The sequence below is a fragment of the Psammomys obesus genome, unplaced genomic scaffold, assembly GCF_907164565.1.
Source record: "Psammomys obesus unplaced genomic scaffold, mPsaObe1.curated_primary_1811, whole genome shotgun sequence".
NCBI lineage: Eukaryota > Metazoa > Chordata > Mammalia > Rodentia > Muridae > Psammomys > Psammomys obesus.
In genome coordinates this window covers 38,089,906-38,110,603 of record NW_026596046.1, presented here as the reverse complement: position 1 = coordinate 38,110,603, position 20,698 = coordinate 38,089,906, and the positions used below count along the sequence as shown (strand labels likewise).

General features: G+C 40.6%; 2 protein-coding genes and 1 pseudogene across 2 annotated transcripts; 1 reads left to right on the top strand and 2 right to left on the bottom strand.

The window, feature by feature from the left end:
• Nucleotides 1-1,223: 1,223 nt before the first annotated feature.
• On the bottom strand, nt 1,224-2,186 carry LOC129688611 (olfactory receptor 56B1). Its single transcript, XM_055623551.1, has one exon. The coding sequence runs from the start codon at nt 2,181-2,183 to the stop codon at nt 1,224-1,226; it is 960 nt and encodes a 319-aa protein (XP_055479526.1). The 5' UTR covers nt 2,184-2,186.
• Nucleotides 2,187-2,466: 280 nt separating this feature from the next.
• LOC129688744 (5-azacytidine-induced protein 2-like) lies at nt 2,467-3,809 on the top strand (annotated as a pseudogene).
• A 9,950-nt stretch (nt 3,810-13,759) lies between these two features.
• On the bottom strand, nt 13,760-14,721 carry LOC129688713 (olfactory receptor 52P1-like). Its single transcript, XM_055623678.1, is given in 4 exon segments — nt 13,760-14,129; nt 14,131-14,359; nt 14,362-14,583; nt 14,586-14,721. Coding segments are annotated over 4 exon segments (957 nt in total).
• Between the last annotated feature and the right edge of the window lie 5,977 nt (nt 14,722-20,698).

Below are 20,698 nucleotides of genomic sequence, written 5' to 3'. Positions count from 1 at the left end.
GTTCTAGTCCTGCAATCTTGCTGTAAACCTGAAATTACACCATCATAAGAACTTAAGTTTTTCTCGAAGACATGGAGCATGGGTAAATAATTTTAAATATCATTTCACACTAAAAGGACTATTTTTCAAGTTTCTGTGCTCTCCGTGGAATGTCGGCCTCTTTAAGTATGTTTTCTTCCCTCCATGTAAATAAGCATTCCGTAGTTATTTCAGTGTTTTTAAGGGAAGGCCCTGGATCTAAGCATGGGTGCATGCACAAAAGCCGAGAATACTGTCCGTTGTGGGGGAGGAGGGGCAGCTCCCCTTTTCCCAGCCCCTCCTTTACACATGCAGGTACGTGGGTCCACAGACACATACACAAGAGAAATGACAGTACATGGCTTAACAGAAGAGCACATATTCCTCACTAACCAGTAGCAGAAGTTCTTTATTTCCTTTGTCTCAATGAGAAGGTAAGTGAAAAAAAAAAAAAGGTAGACACACGTTCTATAGCAGACGGACACCTGAGAAGTGTCACAAGAGACATATCCTATCAGGAACGTGGTGTGGAGGAAGGCTGGGGGTGCAAGAAGAAATCATCTAAAATAATTCAGCCCACCTGAGTGTCCCAACATGGGGACCTTGACTCAGGAGAGTTGAAAGTCAAGTCTCTCGACAGTGGGCTTTACAGAAGGACAGAGAGCAAATATGGAGAGGTAAGCGGACAGCAACCACATATCAGTGAATTTACTTGTCCGTGCTGGCCACCTGCTCTTGGGCCGCCTGGCGCTCTCCCACAGCCAGGCCAGGGAGGTTGTAAGTGTTTCCTCTGCCTCGGCATCACGAACTCCTAGGGTGGTGACAATTAGGCAGGCTGACTTTGCTCCAGCATCCGGCCAGCAAAGTGCAAGCATGTCCTGTAAGGCACACATTTATTGTTTCACTTCAGGTCATATATAAAAATCACTATTCTGCTTGGAATACCATTTGGCTGGCCTTGTGGAAGGTCTTTCCATATTCTTGAATATATTTATTTAGCCTTTGTCAATTTTGGAATAATTGTGAAAGAATTTTTTTCTTTTTTTTTCATTTAAGTTTTCATAATTATTTGTGCAAAAAAAAAAAAATCATGACAAGGGACTCTCGAGGGCATGTCCACTCCCCCCCATCATGATGTCTAGAATGCCACCATATGTTTAGGAGATGCTGAAGCTGAAGTCCACTCCCATCCTGGAGAAGACTTTTCATTTCTTTTGTAAACCCCAACAGAGCACCTTTTGAAAGCCCCGCCTGAGTTCTTTGGTCCTAAGTGCATACACAATAGGGTTGAGGGAAGGAGGGATGACATTGTGCATCACGTTGAGCAAAACTGGGATCAAAGTGGTCTTGGTCTCTGCCAAGTGAGTTACTGAGATCACTACGACAACAGTGTAGAAGAAGAGGATCAGGATGAGGTGGGAGCTGCAAGTACTCAGAGCCTTAGAAACAGCCTCAGCGGAGTTGAGTCTCAGTACAGAGCGCAGAATCAAAATATATGACAATATTATGAGACCCAGGTCACTCCCCATTCCAAGCCATGCCAGGATTAACTGGCAAATGCTATTCGGCCACCTGTCATCACAAGCCAGGCTTGTGACACCAAGGTTAGAGCACAGGCAATGATCAATTTCATTTCTGGAACAGTAGTTCCTCTGGGCTGCAAGCACGGGCACGGGGATGACGAACAAGCCATTTCTCAGCACCATAAACACTGTGGCTTTTAAGATCAAGGAGTTGGTGACAACTGACGAATAGCGGAGAGGATAACAAATAGCTACATATCTGTCAAAAGCCATGCAGAGGAAGATACCGGACTCCATACCTACAAAGCAGTGAATGGCATAAATCTGAGCAAAACACTCAGGGAGGCTAATGACCTTGGCATCAAACCAGAAGATGGCCAGAATCTTAGGCATGATGGTGGTGGCAAGGCCCATGTCCACCACAGAGAGGATGCCCAGGAAAAGATACATGGGCTGCTTCAGGGAAGGGTCCTGATAGATGATGACAAGAATGAGGACATTTGTCCCTATTGCTGAGAGATAGAGCAAGGTCAACGGCAGGGACAGCCAGTGCTGCCAGCTGTGGATGCCTGGGAATCCCATCAGAATGAACTCAGACACCTGGAACTTGGAACTGTTGAAGTCTTTGAGGGATGCAGACATTTTCCTGAGAGGAAAGGAAAAGATGAGGTTTTCAGTGTTGCTTTCTCTGAGCATAAGCATCATTAAATGATGTTTTTCTCTTATATTGATGGTTTATTTTTATTTAATAAATAGGCATTTAGGCATTTCACATACTTTATAAAACCACATCTAAAATTTTCATTTCCATTCTTAATTTGAAAAGCAAAAACACATAACTGTTATTAAAGGCACAGTTGTCTTGTTGAAACACAAGATAATTAGTTAATATTAATTTGTATGTCATAAATCTGGTTTTTAGAACATGGAGGTGAGGGTTCTACTTCATACTGAAAGTCAGCTACATGATGTTGTGTGTGTGTCTGTGTGTGCAAATAAACACACTGAAGAACTGGGCAGTATTTTAGCCAAAGTCCACTTCAAGTTTGAATACTCTCTTGGGAGAGCCACGAAAAGGAGCTGTGTCCTCATCATCAGATCCCGATGAGCTTCAGAATTAACTTTTATGAACACAGCTCTGCTTGTGTTGACTAAAGCAATGCAAAGGTGACAGACTGGGAAACGGTAACGTTTTTTTGGAATGTCCTGAGGTCCCCAAGTGCTCTCTTAGAAGATCTAGCACTGTTCGGGAATACTGGAGAGTCACCTTACAGAGAATTTCTGCTGTAGGAGCTACATTCCTGCAAAGTTAGGCCTTGACCTCCCGTTATCTGTCCGTGACTGAAAAGCTGTTTGGTTTTGCTTGTCCAGTGAAAAATTTCATAACTCCTGGTAAAGGGGAAGATTCAGGATGACAAACAGCTTTGTCATTTGCCATTTGTTGAGCGAAATTCATCAAATGGAATTTCTTTCCTTTTACTAAGGTCTTCAGAAAATCCTCCTGGGGGGCAGACTTTCTTGACAGCACTTGTAGTTTTTTGTTTTCTTAATAATTTGACCCATACTTGGATCTCTAGATGTAAATGAGAATTTCTGTCTTCAGTTCCCAGTGTGTGTGCTGCATATTATCATGTGGCAAGCTTAATCTGGGGAGACCTCTGACCTATGTAACCTGGGTTCAGGCTGTCACGGATACACTAGTGCAAGATGATGTCTGTTCTGAATCATGAAGAAGCCCGCAAAAGAGACGCAAAGACTTCACTAGCAATTAATTTGGGAGCTGGGTCTGTTGCCTCACGTTTTGCCTTGTCACTGTGTCTGGAGACATCAAGAAGCAGCTTTAGGATGAAGAAAAAGAGAACTCTTTCTTAAAGAAAAGAATAAAGGCTTGGGGAAATAAAACTTTCCAGAGCTCAGATAAAAAAGCAAACACTGTGGTACAAGAAGCAATGAATGTCCATCATGCTTACCAAGAGCTTTGCATTGGTAGAGAAGTTTTGAAGAACAATTTGGACAAAATAAGTAAAAACAACTCTGAGTCTTTGAAATTACTAAATGTACAGTTACAATCTAAAGAAGTAGAACTTTTCTAGCTAATAACTTAAAGGTGGAAACTTGGCAAGTTGTGAAATATTTGGATCCACCCTGATCAAACCAGGAAGTAGAAAAGATGAACAGCGATTTGAAGACCCAAGGTTTGAAACAAGAGCTGGAACTGATTAGGAAAGAAATGGTCTCAAAATCGAGCTACAAAAAATAAAAAATTAAAAAAACTTAAAAAAATAGAGTCATCTCAGAAAGACAAGCTCTGCAATGGGTATCTCTAGAGGATGTTTTAAAGGCATCGCCATGAGGCACAGTTCAGTGAGAAGGCAGAACGGCTGTTATAGACAGTATCTTACCGCAGTGCTTCCTGTTAATGGGCTGGGAGTGTGAATCAACAGTAGAGAGCCTTGCCATAATACACAGCCCAGGAATTTATTCTTGCCACCGATGAAAGTTATTACAGTTCACAATTTGACTCACTAGGGAAATTCCAGAGTAAATATTTTAAAAAAAAATCTGTTTTTTATGCCAGGCACTGTTATCACACAAATGAAACTGTAGCATCTAAACTTTTCTTCACCTCTTCAGAAACACAGAAGTGAGTGAGTGCCTTGTTCTTATTGTATCTTTCTTATCATTGCTCTACTAAGTTGTTTATTCACTGATAACAATCGCTAGAATTTTAGCATGTAATTATGGGAAATTTAAGTTTGTAAATAAACTAAGCATGGTTATGTAGCTACCCATTCATATTTTATTCAGCCTTTTATACAAAAGCATTACCATAATCATGTAAAGATTTGCAGAAATAAACTTGCTGGGGTTTAGGAGATAAATATATGTTAGTATGTAGTCTACTTTGTATACAAACAAGCAAGGAGACTGCAAAAGAATTATGTTAAGCAAACTAAATAATCATAGCTGAATCTTTTACCTTAATTCGCCATCTAGTGATCTAATGGAAATACTCCTTAATACTTCTAGTTAGTTGAGTTTAGTAGATCTATAAAAGCAGCATTTAAGCACACATAATGATGTTTCTATTATTATATCAGAAACATTTAATATGAGATTCATACCCAGTTGCTCAAGTACACAGTGCAGTATTTTACACACAACTTGGTGGTGGGGGCCCATGACACTGAATCTTATAACTAGGGGTCAAAAATCATGTTCCATCTCATGGACAAGCCACATCCATCATACTGAAGAAGCTAGAGAGAGGTACTTAAAATCCTGGTAAAAATAAAGTCATATTTCTTCAGATTCTGTTGCTTATCATGTTCTTTAGCTTTTTTGCCCACCATATGGATGAAAAGCCTGTCCCTTACACACACACATACACACCTACACACACACATACTATCTATAAAGTTATGTTCTAACGTTTTAAAGCATCTTTAAGGAAGAATGTTAGCAATTTAGTTATACTAAATATAGGTTTACTCCAGATACAGTAATTTTAGAGATAGAATAAAAAGTTGAAAGAAAATATTTTCCCCTATGGTATCACCGACAAAAAATAAACAATTATTTGTTGTGGATCTGTTATTGCATTTGTGTGTGTGTGTGTTTATGTGTGGGTGGGGCACACAATTGTCACAGTTCATGCTTGGTGGTTGGAATTCAGCCTTCAGGAATCAATTCCAGCCTTCCTTCCGCTTTGTGGGTTCTGGAGATGAAGCTGGGGTCATCAGGCACCTTCACCTGCTGAACCGTGCCACCAGTTCTAAGAAACAATTATTAACCACAAAATTCTTCCAGATACTTCTCATAGCTTCCATAGTTCAATAAAAAGATACTCCCTAGTGTCTGTTTATAATGAATGCAACATGACAGAAAGTAATCTCGGTCTAGCCACACCATAATTTAATGAATAAAAAATGCAAACAGGCTTAGAAATAGGCTAGTTTTACTCTGAGGTCATAGATGAGCATTTCAAAGACGCTCGGCCCCGGTATCCACATCTTGAGAGTTTGGAAGTGTCGGACCCATGTGCATGTACAAGACCTGACATTTCTCTGAGACCCTCATTCATTTCTTCCCACCTCAGGTCACAGAGCCTTTTATATTTGATAGACTCTCGTTTTATTTCCTTTTGAAGATATACATTCTACTTATTTATTTTCATTATGTGGCATTTTAATTTTTTAATTAAATTTTTATTTTTTGATATTAGTTACAGTTTATTAACTCTGTATCCCAGCTGTAGTCCCTCTCTCATCCCCCCCCCACCCCCCTCCCTCCCTCATCTCCTCCATGCTCTTTTCCAAGTCCACTGATAGGATCTCCAACCAAGAACCATGTATGGATATAACCTCGAACCTCTGCTCGGATGTAACCCATGGTAGCTCAGTATCCAAGTGGCATTTTAATTTTTAATACTATGTAATTATTAAATTTAGTTGATAAATATATCCTTCACCCAAAATATTTTATGCATATTTTTATAGAAAATGTTTTCTGTTAGCAATATTGAGATGCACAGCTCTCAATGACCAGCTCTATTCAGGATTCTATAGAATTGACTTAAAAAGACAAGACCATGCCTACTGCTGACTCAGAGCTTCCTTCCTGGGCCATCATCCTTCTTCCTTCCAGCGCTGATTGATTCCTCACTGCCCTCTGAATACAATTGTTTTGGACTCTGCCTGGGAGATGTCCTATGCTGTGGTCTTCCTGTGCAGAGATTATTTCATTTAGCATGATGTTCTCTGATCCTATCTGTGTTGCCACCAATTCTAAAATTTCTTCTTTTTTAAGACTAAATAATCCTATATTCACCACTTTCTTTTAAAACTTTTCTTTATGTAGTATTTCTGTTATGCAATTAAGACTATGAGTTTGAAGTCATAAGAAAGCATTTTTACCTTTCAACAATTAAATTCTAAAAGACATAAAATGTGCTTCTTCCATCAAAAAAATGTTTGAAATGTAAATATTGAAGATAACATGGAGGGTTTTGTTTTGTTTTGTTTTTTGTTTTTTCACTTAAAACTAACTTCTGTTCCATACCAGCCTGGTCTTTTCTAAATTTGCCCCTAACCCTTTTCTCAAAAGCCTTACAAACCTATGTCACCTGCCATGATAAAGAGGAGTGTTGATTGCTTTTGCCAGAAGTTGCTGAAGAATATTGAGCTTGAAACAAAGCACTGTATGGGCAAAGGTTTAACCAATAAGACTTAATGAAGAGGGATAACTTACTGTCATTATGAGCGGAACCTCACAGCTTGGAATCTTAGCAATGGAAGGAGTTTCCCATTGAAGAATACAGCATTTTGATAAAGACAACTTAACATGTGATGAAGATGTCTTCTTATCTGAGTGTAGGACAGAAATTACATACTTACCGAATTTATGGGAAATATCGCCAATTCAAGAACCTAGGGATAATAGGGCCCCATCGGAGGCACAAGGGAGAACGACAGACAGAGAAAGCTGAATTCCTGTGGTGTTAACTCCCTAAAGTGTAACGAGGAGGCTAATTCAGAGACATGTTTTCTATTAATGTAACCTGATACCTTGCATAAATAGGAAAAAAGAAAGCATTTTCCTTCAGGGAACCAAAATGATCCTATTGGAGGAACTTCTTAATTGTCCTGAAGCATAAAAATTTAAAGGACTGTAAAATATGTGATTAGAATGCTTCTTTAGATAGTTTTTAAAGAAAGCATTCATTCATTCAAAAATAAAGTTTTTGGTGTGTTTGTAAAACATGACATGTATAAACTGATCAATAACTAACACATTAATTTCATTCTCCTAAAAACTGTTGGATAGTGGGAATAAGGGAATTAACATTAAATTTATATAAAACGTATATAATGTTTTAAAGCAAAAGAACCCAGTGAGGCACACACACACAAAAAAAGACATAGACAAAAGCAATAGAAGAAAGAATCTAAAAACAAACTCAAATACCTATAAACACTTGTGTTAGGAATACATATTGGACTAAATGCAACCTCTTCAGTAAAAGGTTCAGAGAAAATTGGATATCTACTTGCAGAGGATTTACACAGATCCATACTTTTTATCTTATAAAAATATCAAAATTAACCAAAGACCTTGTTGAAAGATCTGAGCCTCTGAAATTGTTAGAAGAAAACACAGGGGAAAAAACACTAAAAGATATAAACATAGTCAAGAACTTAACAACTTTCCAGTTGCTAAGGAAATAAGGTAAACAATTTAAGAAAATAGGATCAATAATACAATACACTGTAAGCACTTCAATTAGAAATGACTACTGGTCACGGTTTTACGGTAAACATCAACTTCTAGTTGAAACAGAAGAAGCAAGGGTCAAGAACATAGTTGTGATTAGTATAAAAATTATTTTAATAAACTCAATTAAAATATAGAGGTGATAATGCTTTGGTTGCAGGACAGAAAAACAAATCTGGAGTTGGACGATAGGCTTCCTCTGTGGTGGTTAGCTTTAACAGTGCCAAAAGGTGTTATGTAGGCTGTTAAAGGGGAATTGTCACCAACTGTCTTACTCAGCTCTAGACCCTGAATGCTACATTACCAACCTTTCAAGAAGCATGCATACACTGGAGAAATAGTGGCATGACTGATGGGGGCTTACTCACCACTTTCTGGTTGACTTTGAGGCCTTCTCCATGGGAGCTAAGTCATGTCTGGTGCTAAAGTCTGGTCAAAAGCCTATGACTAAAGAAGACATATCCCTAATGGAGAAGTTACCATTGTTGCTTTGCTTAATTGCCATTTTGGGCCTCCCAAACTGCCTTCTAAATATTTATGTTTATGCTCCTGGATTAGTGCTTATGTCAGCTCTGGACAGAGAGGCTTTGTTTTGCACTGGACAGTGGTTACTGGCGAGGATCATAACTACTCACGGTGCTGAGAGAAAGTGACTATTGAATGCTCAACCATGAACATCCGTGTCATCTCCTCACAAGGCTTAGATGTCTCAGAAGAGGGGGCCCAAAAGAATGTAACAGATGAAGATGAAATGTTGTAGAACAGTGTCTCTGTCCAGAACATGCCCATTGTACTTGGAGCTTGGCTACGGTAAACTACACAAGACTGGGCCTGTCAACTTCCATCATAGAGAGGGGAGAAGCTCACAAGGCCTCACTCTTTCACACACACACACACATACACACACACACACACACACACACACACACACACTTAATTATCATTGCATATGAGGAGTTCAAATAACTGCACCATTCCCCTCAGGATCTATGAGCGGTTAGTTGCTGAAAGCAGCGTGGAGATATTTCTTAAGTGGTATCGCCACTGATACATAAAACATTGCTCATACTCCAACAAAGACATTTCTGTGAAAAACCCCAATTAAACACATTGGTCACCAAAAGGAAGAGCTTTAAAGACTTGTGTAGAAAAGGGTCTTTACTTTTGTGCAGGGTGGTAAATATGGATCTATTTGCATTTTTCTACATGTAGATATCCAGTTAGATCATTTGTTAAAGATGCTGTCTTTTTTTTTTTTTTTCCATTGTATGGTTTTGGCTTCTTTGTCAAAAATCAAGTATCTGTAGATGTGTGGGTTTATTTCTGGGTCTTCGATTCGATTCCATTGATCCACCAGTCTGCTTCTATGCCAATACTATCAAGTTTTTATTACTAAAATGGGAACTCTCCTCCATTACTAGAGGGAATGCAATCTTCTGCAACCACTTTGGAAATCAATCTGGCCCTTTCTCAGAAAATTAGAAATAGTGCTACCTCAGGACCCAGCTATACCACTGCTAGGCATATATCCAAAAGACACTCAAGTATACATCAAGCTCAGCTATGTTCATAGCAGCTTTATTTATAATAGCCAGAATCTGGAAACAACCTAGAAGTCCCTCAACTGAAGAATGGATGCAGAAATTGTGGTATATTTACACGGTGGAATACTACTCAGCAATTAAAAACAAGGAAATCATGAAATTTGCAGGCAAATGGAATGGAACTAGAAAAAAATCATTCTGAGTGAGGTAACCAAGAAGCAGAAAGACTCATATGGCATATACTCATTCAGAAGGACAAAAAGTATGGACATCAGAAGTAGGAGAAGACACAGAACAGGACAGGAGCCTTCCATAGGGGGCCTCTGAGAGATTCTACTCATCAGGGTATCAAAGCAGATGCTGAGATTCATAGCCAAACTTTGGGCAGAGTGCAGGGAACCTTATGGAAGAAGGGAGAGATAGAAAGACCTGGAGGGGACAGGATCCCCACAAGGAGAACAACAGATCCAAAAAAACCTATGTCCAGAGGGGGCCTGCAGAGACTGATACTCCAATCAAGGACCAAGCATGGAGAGGACATAGACCCCCTGCTCAGATGAAACCCATAGGCTGCTCAGTTTCTAAGTGAGTTCCTTAGTAAGGGGAGCAGAAACTGTCTCTGACATGAACTCAGTGGCTGGCTCTTTGATCACCCCCTCCCCAAGGAGGGCAGCCTAACCAGGCCACAGAGGAAAGAGAGTCAGAGCCGGTAGTTTCCATCCAGTCTTCCCCTTCAGAGACCAGGGAACCCCTTGGATGTAGGGGAGGAAAGACTGCGAGGCAGAGGGTTTGGAGAATACCAGGAGAACAGAGCCCAACAAAGCAGTTAAGCAGGGCTCACATGGGCTCACAGAAACTGAAGCAGCAGACACGGGGCCAACACGGGGCCAGCACGGGGCCAGCACGGGTCTGCACCAGGTCTTCTGTGTTTATGTTCTGGCTGTTAGCTTGGTGTTTTTGTGGGACTCCTAACAGTAGGAGAGGGTGTGTCTCCAACTATTTGGCCTGCTCTTTAGACGTTTTCCCTCCTGTTGGGTTCTCCTGCCCAGCTTCAGTTTGGAGGCTTTTGCCTTGTCATATTGTATCTTGTTTTGTCCTGTTTAGCTGCCGCCTCCTGGAATCCCGTTCTTCCTAAAGAGGAAATGGAGAGTGAGACAGGGTGGGGAGCAGTGGAAGGAGGGGAAGCTGTGGCTATGATGTACTATATGAGAGAATAATCTACTTACAATTTTTTTAAATGGTTATAAGCTAAGAATATAACTCAGTGGCAAAACACTTGGTTAGTGAAAAGTGTAAGACTAGGATTGATACACACACACACACACACACACACACACACACACACACACTGAGCAAGGCAAAGGGAAATAGGGGGAAAGGAGCTATATAGAAAAATTACCAGTGAGCACAAACAAATTGTGAACCCAATATGTGGATGACAGCATTAGCTTCCACTGGTGTGTTTTAAGCTTTCTTGAATAGAAAAGGAAATAACATGAAGTGAATACAGCAAAAAAGGAAGAAATAGTGGCTATAGATGTCAAGAGTTCGTACAAAGATTAGAATTTAAAGTAGTTTGTTTGAATCATTTTATTTAAGTCTATGGGACAGAAATTAGTGTAGCTTTTAAGCATGGAGAAGGGTGTTGGAGAAGGCAGCTGTTTGTGATTAAAATGCATCATTATAAAACATACAGTGAGTGAAACCACACACACAGAGCTTTGAGAACCCCATTAAAGTGAGAAGTCATGAGCAAGGAGGCCTGCCTATCTGTACATTACAGGAGTTTATTCAGAAGGGCTCCAAGTCCCTAAGCCACAGATCTGAGACAGAGTGCAGGGTGGTTATAGAGTTACAGATATGTGGTTGGGGCCTTTATTGCCAGAAAAATGTCAGTTTGGAGAATGAAAAACTGTCTTGGTTGAAGAAGTGCCATATTTTGAATTGTACATACTTTTTTTTTTCTTTTCAGAGTGGGAGTAAGAATTGAGACAGAGTCTTGCTATATAGCACAAACTGATCTTGAACATGTGATTTAACAGCCTCCATTTCTCAAGGATTAGAGACATGTACCACCATGTCCATGGACATAATTCTTAAAATCATGTTCAGGTTTTTATCAATTTGAGGACTAAAGGCAAAGCGAAAACCACTGGCAGCCCACACATTGCCTGGTCTTCCCATGACTAGGATGTTTCTCTTTCCCTGAAAGATGGCCATTAACTGAAGTGCATGCAAACCATTTTCTCTGCCTGTTTGAAGTATTAAAATAGCAATACTTATTTTCTCAAACATGGAAATTTTGAAAAGACAGTTCTCTTTCATGACTGATGCTTTCTGAGGACAGGAGAATCTGTAAATGTCCAGGAGTCTTTTGTCTCATCTACAGAGAACTACAAGATTATAAGCAGAATCTGTCTATCAATGGGTTCAATTTAAAGGTGATTATTTATTTTGTTTTTAATTTTTTTATTCACTTTATATCCTCATTATAGCTCCAACCCTCCTCCTCTCCCAGTCCTACCCTCCCTCCCTCCCCTTTCTCTCCCCTTTTCCTCAGAAAACGGGAGCTCCCTTTCCCATCCACCCCAGCTCATCAAGTTGCATCCAGACTTAGAATGTCCTTTCTCTATTGCCTGGCAAGGCAGTCCTGCCAGGAAAACGTGATCAAAAAGTTGACAGGTGAGTCTGTGTCCAATGCAGTCTCCACTTCCCTTACTGGAGGACCCACGTGGGGCCTAAGCTAACCATCTGCTACATCTTTGCAGGGGGCCTAGGTCCAGGTCATGCATAGTCCTTGATTGTTGCTTCAGTCTCAGCAAGCCCTTCTGAGCCCTGGTTAGTTGGCTCTGTTGGTCTTCTTGTGGAGCTCCTATCACCTCCAGGTTCTTATCTCTTTCCTCCCATTTTTTCCACAAGATGCCCTATGCAGTGTCTAATGTTTGGCTGTGAGTCTCTGCATCTGTTTTGAGGCACTGATGAGCAGCACCTCTCAGAGGAAAATTCCGTCAGTCTCCTGTCTGCAGGTTTAGCAGACTATGGACCGCAGTGTCAGGAGTTGGCACTATCCAATAAGGTGGGTCATTGCTTGGGCCAGGCATTGGTTAGGCCTTCCTGAAGGTGATTGTTCTTAATGGCATGTAATAACACACCAACCATTTGACATCACTCTTCTTGGAGACCTGAAGGATTCCTGTGAATAGTGACCAGTTTCTATCCTAGTTTCGCTGATATAGGGGCTGGAGAGGTGGCTTGGTGGTCAAGAGCTTTCTGCTCTTGCACAGACCCTGGGCTTTTCCCCTAACACCCATGTAGTGTGGCTCACAGCCATCTCTAACTCCAGTCCCAGGGAGTCCCAGCACTCTTCTGGTGTCCACAGGCAATGAACTAAGGGGATGCAGAGAAACACATGCAGCTCCAACAGCCGAACACATAAAAATAACTCAAAAGAAATTTTTGAAAAGAAACTTTTACCACATGCAGTTAGCTAAGATTGAACTTGCCCATTTTTCTTTAGAAAAAAAGAAATTGATTAATAAATATTGGGCGAATAAAAGAATAGCTAAGATGTTTCAATCTGTTTTGTTTGATTTCATGACTTTTTTTTCCCAAGTTTAGGAGTTAAGAGCCATTGACTCTGCAAAGTTCCTCCTAGTGATGTAAGGACATCTGGCATATAAGTACATATTATTGTGGATAATATCCAAGATCATTTGGATTAATATTGGTTCCCTAGAAGCTGGAGACAGGTGCTGTGTGTGAGAGGAGAGCTTGAAGTTGGGAATGAAGGTATGTCCTGACCTCGCCTGTACCCTCATCCACAGAGGTTCTGCTGTTTGCTGTTGAAATAGTCTCAGTTCAAGCTCTGTACAGCTGCTCACTCATATTGTGTTGATTGACAGTTCACTCGTTGTCCACGCTTGAGGATCTAACTGGGAAAAACAAGATTTGTGAGAAGCTTAAGAATTTCCTTGCTGGTCTCTAGCTGTGGCTTTGTTGTCTGATCTTCTGATCCTTCCCAATGCTGTTAATTTGAACTTCACAGCCTGAATTTGAACAACATGCTTGGGGTGCTGGATGAGCTCCAGGAAGTGTGGCCATGCAGAGACCCTCCTGAACTGAGTAGAACCTGTCCAGGACAGGAGAAGATTTTCCTGTGTCTAGATGCTACCTGGATGGAATTATGTTCTTAAGTTTATACTTCTCCTGATCAAAGAGAAGCACAGAAACCTCCCCTTATGCTATGATGTATAGTTGTTATCAATGAATAAAAGTATTTACAGAGGATCTTGTCCTAACATTAAATATTTTTCCAGTTTCAAATACTGAATTTCTTAATCTTGCAAAATTATGTGGTTTTTTTTTTTTTCATTTTCTGTATAGAGACACTATACTCCATAGTTACTTAAATGTCTTGAGCCCAGTTCCCCTTCCCCACTGAAACACCTTGACAACCCTTTCACGAATCTCCCTGGTCTTCACTCCATATACCACAGGGTTAAGAGCCGGTGGAAAAAGCAGATAGACATTAGCCAAAAGAATATGAATGTGAAGTGGTACATGGTGGCCAAAGCGGTGTGTGAAAAAAGAAAAGAGGGCTGGTGTGTAAGAGATGAGGATGACACAGACATGGGAGCCACAGGTGCCCAGGGCTTTGGACCGGGCTTCTTGGGATGAGAGGCGAAGAGCAGCTTGTGCGATGAGGGCGTAGGAGAGACCGATGCAGAACAAACCAACCCCAAGGACCAACAGTGCGGCTGTCAGCCCGTACACGGTTAGGCCTGGTGTCTCCACAGGCCAGCTTCACCACAGCCATATGCTCACAGTAGGTGTGTGGGATCACACGGCTTGGGCAGAAGCTCAGACGACCAATGAGGAAAGGACATGGAAGCATGAGCAGAGAGCCTCTCATCATAGCTAACACCCCAATGCGAGCAATGATGGTGTCAGTGAGGATGGTAGAAGAGCGGAGAGGGTGGCAGATAGCCACATAGCGATCAAGGCCATGGCCAGCAGCACTGTTGACTCCATCACGCAAAAGGCATGAATGAAAAACATCTGCGCCAGGCAGGCAGAGGCAGAGATATGCCCAGCTCCACAGCAGAGAATAGCTGGGAGCTTGGGCCCTGTGGGGAAGGAGGCAGCCAAATCCATGGTGGAGAGCATGCACAGGAAGAGGTACACAGGTTTGTGCAAGGCTGGCTCTGTGGCAACAACAACCAGATGGTTATATTGCCCACAATTGTGGCTGTGCCCAGACAGCACACTGGAAGTGAGAGCCACGTATGGAACTGCTCTAGACCTGGGATGCCCAGGAGAAAGAAGATAGAAGGATCCAGGTCCGTGTGGTTAGCAGACTCCATGGCCTGGCTGTGGTGCTGGACACCTTCTGGTCAGAAACCCCCACACCGCACCGTATTGCCTGGAAAGACAACATGAGATACATAAATGAGATCACAATAACTTCCACTAGCTATAGAATGCTTAGAAAATTATTACTCTTAAAATGGCAGCCATAAAAATCATAGTATTTATTTCTAGAGCTAGAGAATATATGTATTTATTTGCAAAATGTTTGCATAATGCATAGCATATGAGTGTGTAACAAAATAAGTAGCTATGAGAAAGTGTTTGAGTAAGTGAACTACGATTGCAGCCTAGCTAACAGTTCTTGTCTCCAGGGAAAGAAACACAGCCCTTATTCTGGGAATGTGGCTGAATACTACGCATGCAGTGTAAGGAGATATCAGTTTGGGGCCATCAGTCCTGAAAACTCAGCTCACTAGTCAAGATGGACATCATTTTTCATATCTAAGTTAAAGCAGTCTCTGATTTGGAATCTGGTTCTTAATAACTAGTTTTCAAATTGCACCAGTAGTTTGCGCTCTTCATGAACCCATAACGTTTTTGTGTGTAAGAACGTGCGTATTTTCGTTTGCACACGTGGGCACAATGTGTAAACAGATATAGATCGTTATTGATGTTTGTGTACATAATCAGTCACATTTACATTGTCTGTTTAGTTTCCGTGATTTCCAATGAAATGTAAAATGAACAGAAAAAGACAAAGGGTTCTATAACTGACTATATGTTAGCCTACTCTAAATACTCAAAGATTCTGTGTGTTTTAACTGATTTTCTTGCTGTTTCTATGTAACTCAACATTGCTTTAAATGTTCGAAGAACTTTAAACATTTAACTGCTCCACTCTTGCCAGAAACTCCGTGAGATGCCTTGCCTTCCCTGTATACAGGGAAGTAAACCCGCTTTTAAACTTGGTTGTATTTCTGAAAGGAAAGTTTCAACTTTATCCCCCTTCATCAACCCTCTGCTGTTACTTTATCTACAGTACGCAGTTATTTGGGGGAAAAGTCATCAAATTCTACCATTCTCGTCATTCCATAATGATAAGAAGTGGTTTTCTAAGATTACCTTAAAATTTGCATCTGGACAATAATGACTCATCTCTGTAAAATTCACTTTGCCTTACAGTTTTCAAAACAGGAACAAGAGACTCACTGCCTAGAATTCTCAGTGCACTTATTCAGTCACAATGTGCAAGGCTGTATATAACTGGCCCTCTTCTAGACACTGGAGAAGACATAAAAGTCAGTACGAAAGGACAAGGATATGTGGGTAGTTGAATCAGGAGGGAATCACTTCTTTGCCACAACTTTTCCTCACTCTATGTACATGTTAAATGGGATTTATAAACTCTCCTAGTCTTTAATGAACCAACTAGCTGCTTGGTTATAGTCACTAGAAAAAAACAAGTTCTTAGAAGAGACTTTTCTACTCCTCAGGTGTTCCTTGGCTACAATATAAAGAGATTAAAAGAAAAACTAAACTAAGTCAAGAAATCCAAGCATGTAGGGAAAGATCACTTATTCATAGTTTTCAATTGTTAAAGACTCAGGGATTGCCAAAAAGAAATGGAACTTGGTGATAAAACTATTCTAATCACTGATCTATGTCAATAAAGCATATGACTCAGGGAAGAGAGAGATAATTGTGGCATATAGCAGAGAGTGTGCTTAAAACTGTAGGGTTTTTAACACACTGGTGTATGAGATCATAAGGTTCCCAAAGATCCACATGTCCAATCCCCTTTAGCTAGATACTCATCTTCCCTAGGAGAAACACATCAAGAAAGCATTTTGGCACTTGATCAGATCCAGGGCCCTTATTGATATGATTAGCACTTTCTAGATGTTACTTGGTTATATTCAAGGGAGAGTATGTATCACATATATATCACCCCATTGTGGTGGTTCCAAGGACTAAGTCTAATGGAAAACTAGAACTCCTAAAAGAAGCTCCTAGTTAAAACTCTGAATCAGACAACACAAATATGGTTTTTCAAGAAATTCCTCATTCCCTGTGCTTTGAAGCAAATTCTCATGACAAGTTGCAAGGACAGAGTTTTTTCAAAGGATAGACAGTCCCTGTTTCTAGAGTTTCTTCCCACCAGAACTCACATGACTCCAGAAGAGCATGAACGAGAAGGTTATGCATCCTGTAGCCTCAGAAAATCAAGGAGCCTCTCTTGTTTGCACACCTCTTCAGTGATCTGAAGGAAGGCTCAGAGGCTGTTATACTGAGGAAATGGACCTCACGAGCCCAGGGGAGTGTGGTGGCTGCACTGCACTGCGTTTAAAGCTTGCTGCCATCTGGGGAGCTTCTGTATTTCCTTGGAAATTAAGCATCATGTTTTCAATCCTCGTTGACAAGGTCAGAATGTATAGATGAAGCTAGAGGCAGGAAGACAAAATTATAATCTATTCTTTTGGCAATTTTATGTCTCTTTGATTTGATTTGCTTCGCTTTTTAATTTCCCACATCTCAATGACTATTTACCAAAGAGCATCTGACATTTTAGAGCCATGGAGACTACCAGTGCTGTGATCATGTGGCCCTAATCTCTTTCCATTTCTCATGCAGTTCCGTTCCCTTGGGATCCTAAGGCATGCTTACCCTTCTTTTTCCACTCTGTGATTATCTGTCCCATTCTGCTATGGTTTCTGTTTCCTATTTATAATGTCTCCAGACTGGCCTTTTCTGTTCAGTGTTGCTTGCTTTGTGAGATGCCTCTCCATTTGTTTTCTTCTTTAAATCACCTGTGAAAAATATAGCAAGATGGAGAGAAAACTCAAAAGGAAATTATACTCGTTTGTAAAGCATAGGTTATGTGATTGTTTTAATGGTGTTTTTACCACATAGAATTATTTTAGGAAATGAGAAAAGTGGAGAAGGCTTATTCATTAAACATCAGTAAATCTGTAAATCTGTATCTCCACATACCTTCTGCTGGATATATATATACATATATATATATATATATATATTAAGGTTTATATACATATTGTTTAAGGTAAAAAGATAGCATTGTTGCTTGGAGACCTGCATCTCTGTATACCTCCTGCTGGGAATCTATACAGATACCTATAGCATCATTGCTCATCTCAGTAAAATATTTTGTCCAAGAGATCTTTTGCTTTAAGCCTCTAAGCCAGTTTTTCACAGGGTCAATCACCCCTGCCACCAGCACTCCTTCATAGGAATAATACATTGAAAGAACCTTAGTATGAATACAATTTACCCCACCGTACATCACAAACACCCTTCAGAGCACAAACAAGAATTTCAAAGTTCTAACACCAGAGAAACAGCTCCAGCATAATCTAGACCCCAACCTCTTGAAAAAGGCTCCTATGACAGTCATTGTGGAATTACAGTTCTTTCTGCTCAGCACCACAAGTGATCTATCTCATCCGTCCAAATATTCCTCTGGTTATTTACCCTCCTAAAAATAACTTAGCCAGGGGTGGAGAGCCAGGCAGGCAGACAGAGACACAGAAACACAGAGAGAAAAGTTTTGGTACAGAAACCAAAAAGATTAATAATAGTCCTAATGTATTTCATTGTATCAGGGAGGAAGGAAAGGACATGTCAGAAAGAAAACATGAATGTACTATGTGATATTAACTGAAACCTAATGAAAATAGGTAGAAATCATAGGTCATAATGTACTTTTAAAGAAAACATAATGAGAAGCTCAGGTGGCCAGATATGGAAAGTATAAGAAGTGGGTGTGGCCTACATCTGTCGACCCAGCATTCAGGAGGCTGAGACAATGGAATCGCCACGGCTTCAGTGTCATCTTGTGCTACAGAATAAGACACTATCTTACAAAAATAATAGCGTGAAGAAAATCTAATTCACCTTGCACATCTATAAAACAACATGACTTCAGTAACAATGCCAAGTAGAATTCCACAGAACTTGACAAATAATAAAACTTATATGAAAAAATTTATCTAAGAATAGCTAGGTTCTTTCCTTCAACCTGTAAAACTGAACTGACAAGAGACAACGTCATGTTCTAACAATATTATACTATAGAATAAGGTCTCAACCACTAAATTCTACAATAGGCATCAGTGAGTTTTTCCTCTCTAAACCTTGTTGAGTAAACATTAGCAAATGAACCAAAACCTTTTTCAAATTTAAACGAATGTAACTAACAGACTTGGGGTACTTTAAATCTCTTAAGTAAGATATAGGTTCTCCTCTAGCTTCAGAGAGAGAGTAAAAATTACCAAACTAGTCTATAATTTTAATCCCTTTTGAAACTGTAAAGCCCACAACCAGTGACAAACCTCTTCCAATAGGCAACTTCTCCTAATGTTTCCCAAATAGTTCTACCAACTGTGGACCGAACCTTCAAATGTGTGAGCTTATAGGGGCTGTTCTCATCCAACCACCAGAAACAGTGGCTGTCTCCTGCACACAAGCAGGGTGTGCCTGTAGAAGCCAGAGAGAGCGTAAAATTCAGTGGACCGTAGTTACAGACTGCCGTGAGCCTTGTGAAAGCATGCTGGGAACCCTATCCTGTCCCCTGCAGAGTGGGAAGTGCTCTTTGTTGTTGTTTTAACTGAAAACTTTTGTTCAGACAATATATTTGATCATAATTTCCCTTCTTCAACTCCACCCCTATCTGTCCCACCTCTCAATACCCTTCTTTCTTTCTTTAGAAAACCAACAAGAAAACAAAACCTCAAACAAGCCACACTTTAAAACATACACACAAGAAATACAGGGGGGCAAGGAAACAGATAGACAGAGAGACGGAGCACTGAAGTATTAATTTTTTAATTAATTTTTATTTTTATGTGTTTTGCCAGTAAATATATGTGTACCTCACACATGCAGTTCCAGATGAGGCCAGAAGATGACACCATAGAACAAAACCAACAAAGCTAAAAACCTGAACCCAGGTGGTCCAGCAGAGACTGATGCACCAACCAAGGGCCATGTCTGGAGAGGACCTAGACCCCCTGTGCTGATGTAGACCAGAGGCAGCTCAGTCTCCACGTGGGTTCCCGAGTAAGGGCAGCAGGAGCTGCCTCTGTCATAACTCCATTGCCTGCTCTTTGATCACGTGCCTCTGGTGATGCAGCCAGGCCAGGCCACAGAGGAAAAGGATCCAGACAGTCCTGATGAGACTTGATAAGCTATGGGCAGTTGGCAGAGAAGGAGAACTCCCCCTTTCAGTGGTCTGTAGGAGGGGGATGGGGGAAGAGGGAAGGACGGGGACTGGGAGGAGTTGAGAGAGGGGGCTTCAATTGGGATATGTAATGAATAAGTTGTAAAAAAAAAAAAAAAGGCATAGTCTTAAATTTTCAAATGAAATGATAAAAAAAAAACTAGATATATTCCTAGGAGTGGTATAGCTGGATCTTGAGGTAGCACTATTCCTAATTGTCTGAGAAAGCACCAGATTTCCCAAGGGCTTGTATAACTAAGTATACCACTCCTAGGCAAATACCCAAACTATGCTCAAGTATACAACAAGAACATTCGCTCAACCAAGTTCATAGCAGCTTTATTTGTAATAGCCAGAATCTGGAAACAACCCAGATGTCCCTCAACTGAGGAATGAAAGAAATTGTGTTACATTTACACAATGGGATACTACTCAGCAATTAAAAACAAGGAAATCATGAAATTTTCAGGCAAATGGTGGGAACTAGAAAACATCATCCTGAGTGAGGTATCCCAGAAGCAGAAAGACACACATGGTATATGCTCACTTATAAGTGGATATTAAACACATAATATAGGATAAACGTACTAAAATCTGTACACCTAAAGAAGAATCAAGGAGGACCCTGGGTAAGATGATCAATCCTCATTCAAAAAGGCAAATGGGACAAACATCAGAAGAGGGATGAGACAAGGAACAAATAGGAGCCTATTACAGAGGGCCTCCGAAAGACTCTACCCAGCAGGGTATTGAAGCAGATGCTGAGAATCACAGGCAATTGGGCAGAGTGTGGG

Coding starts and splice junctions, on each gene's coding strand:
- LOC129688611 (XM_055623551.1), bottom strand. CDS start 2,183: ATGTCTGCATCCCTCAAAGACTTCAACAGTTCCAAGTTCCAGGTGTCT.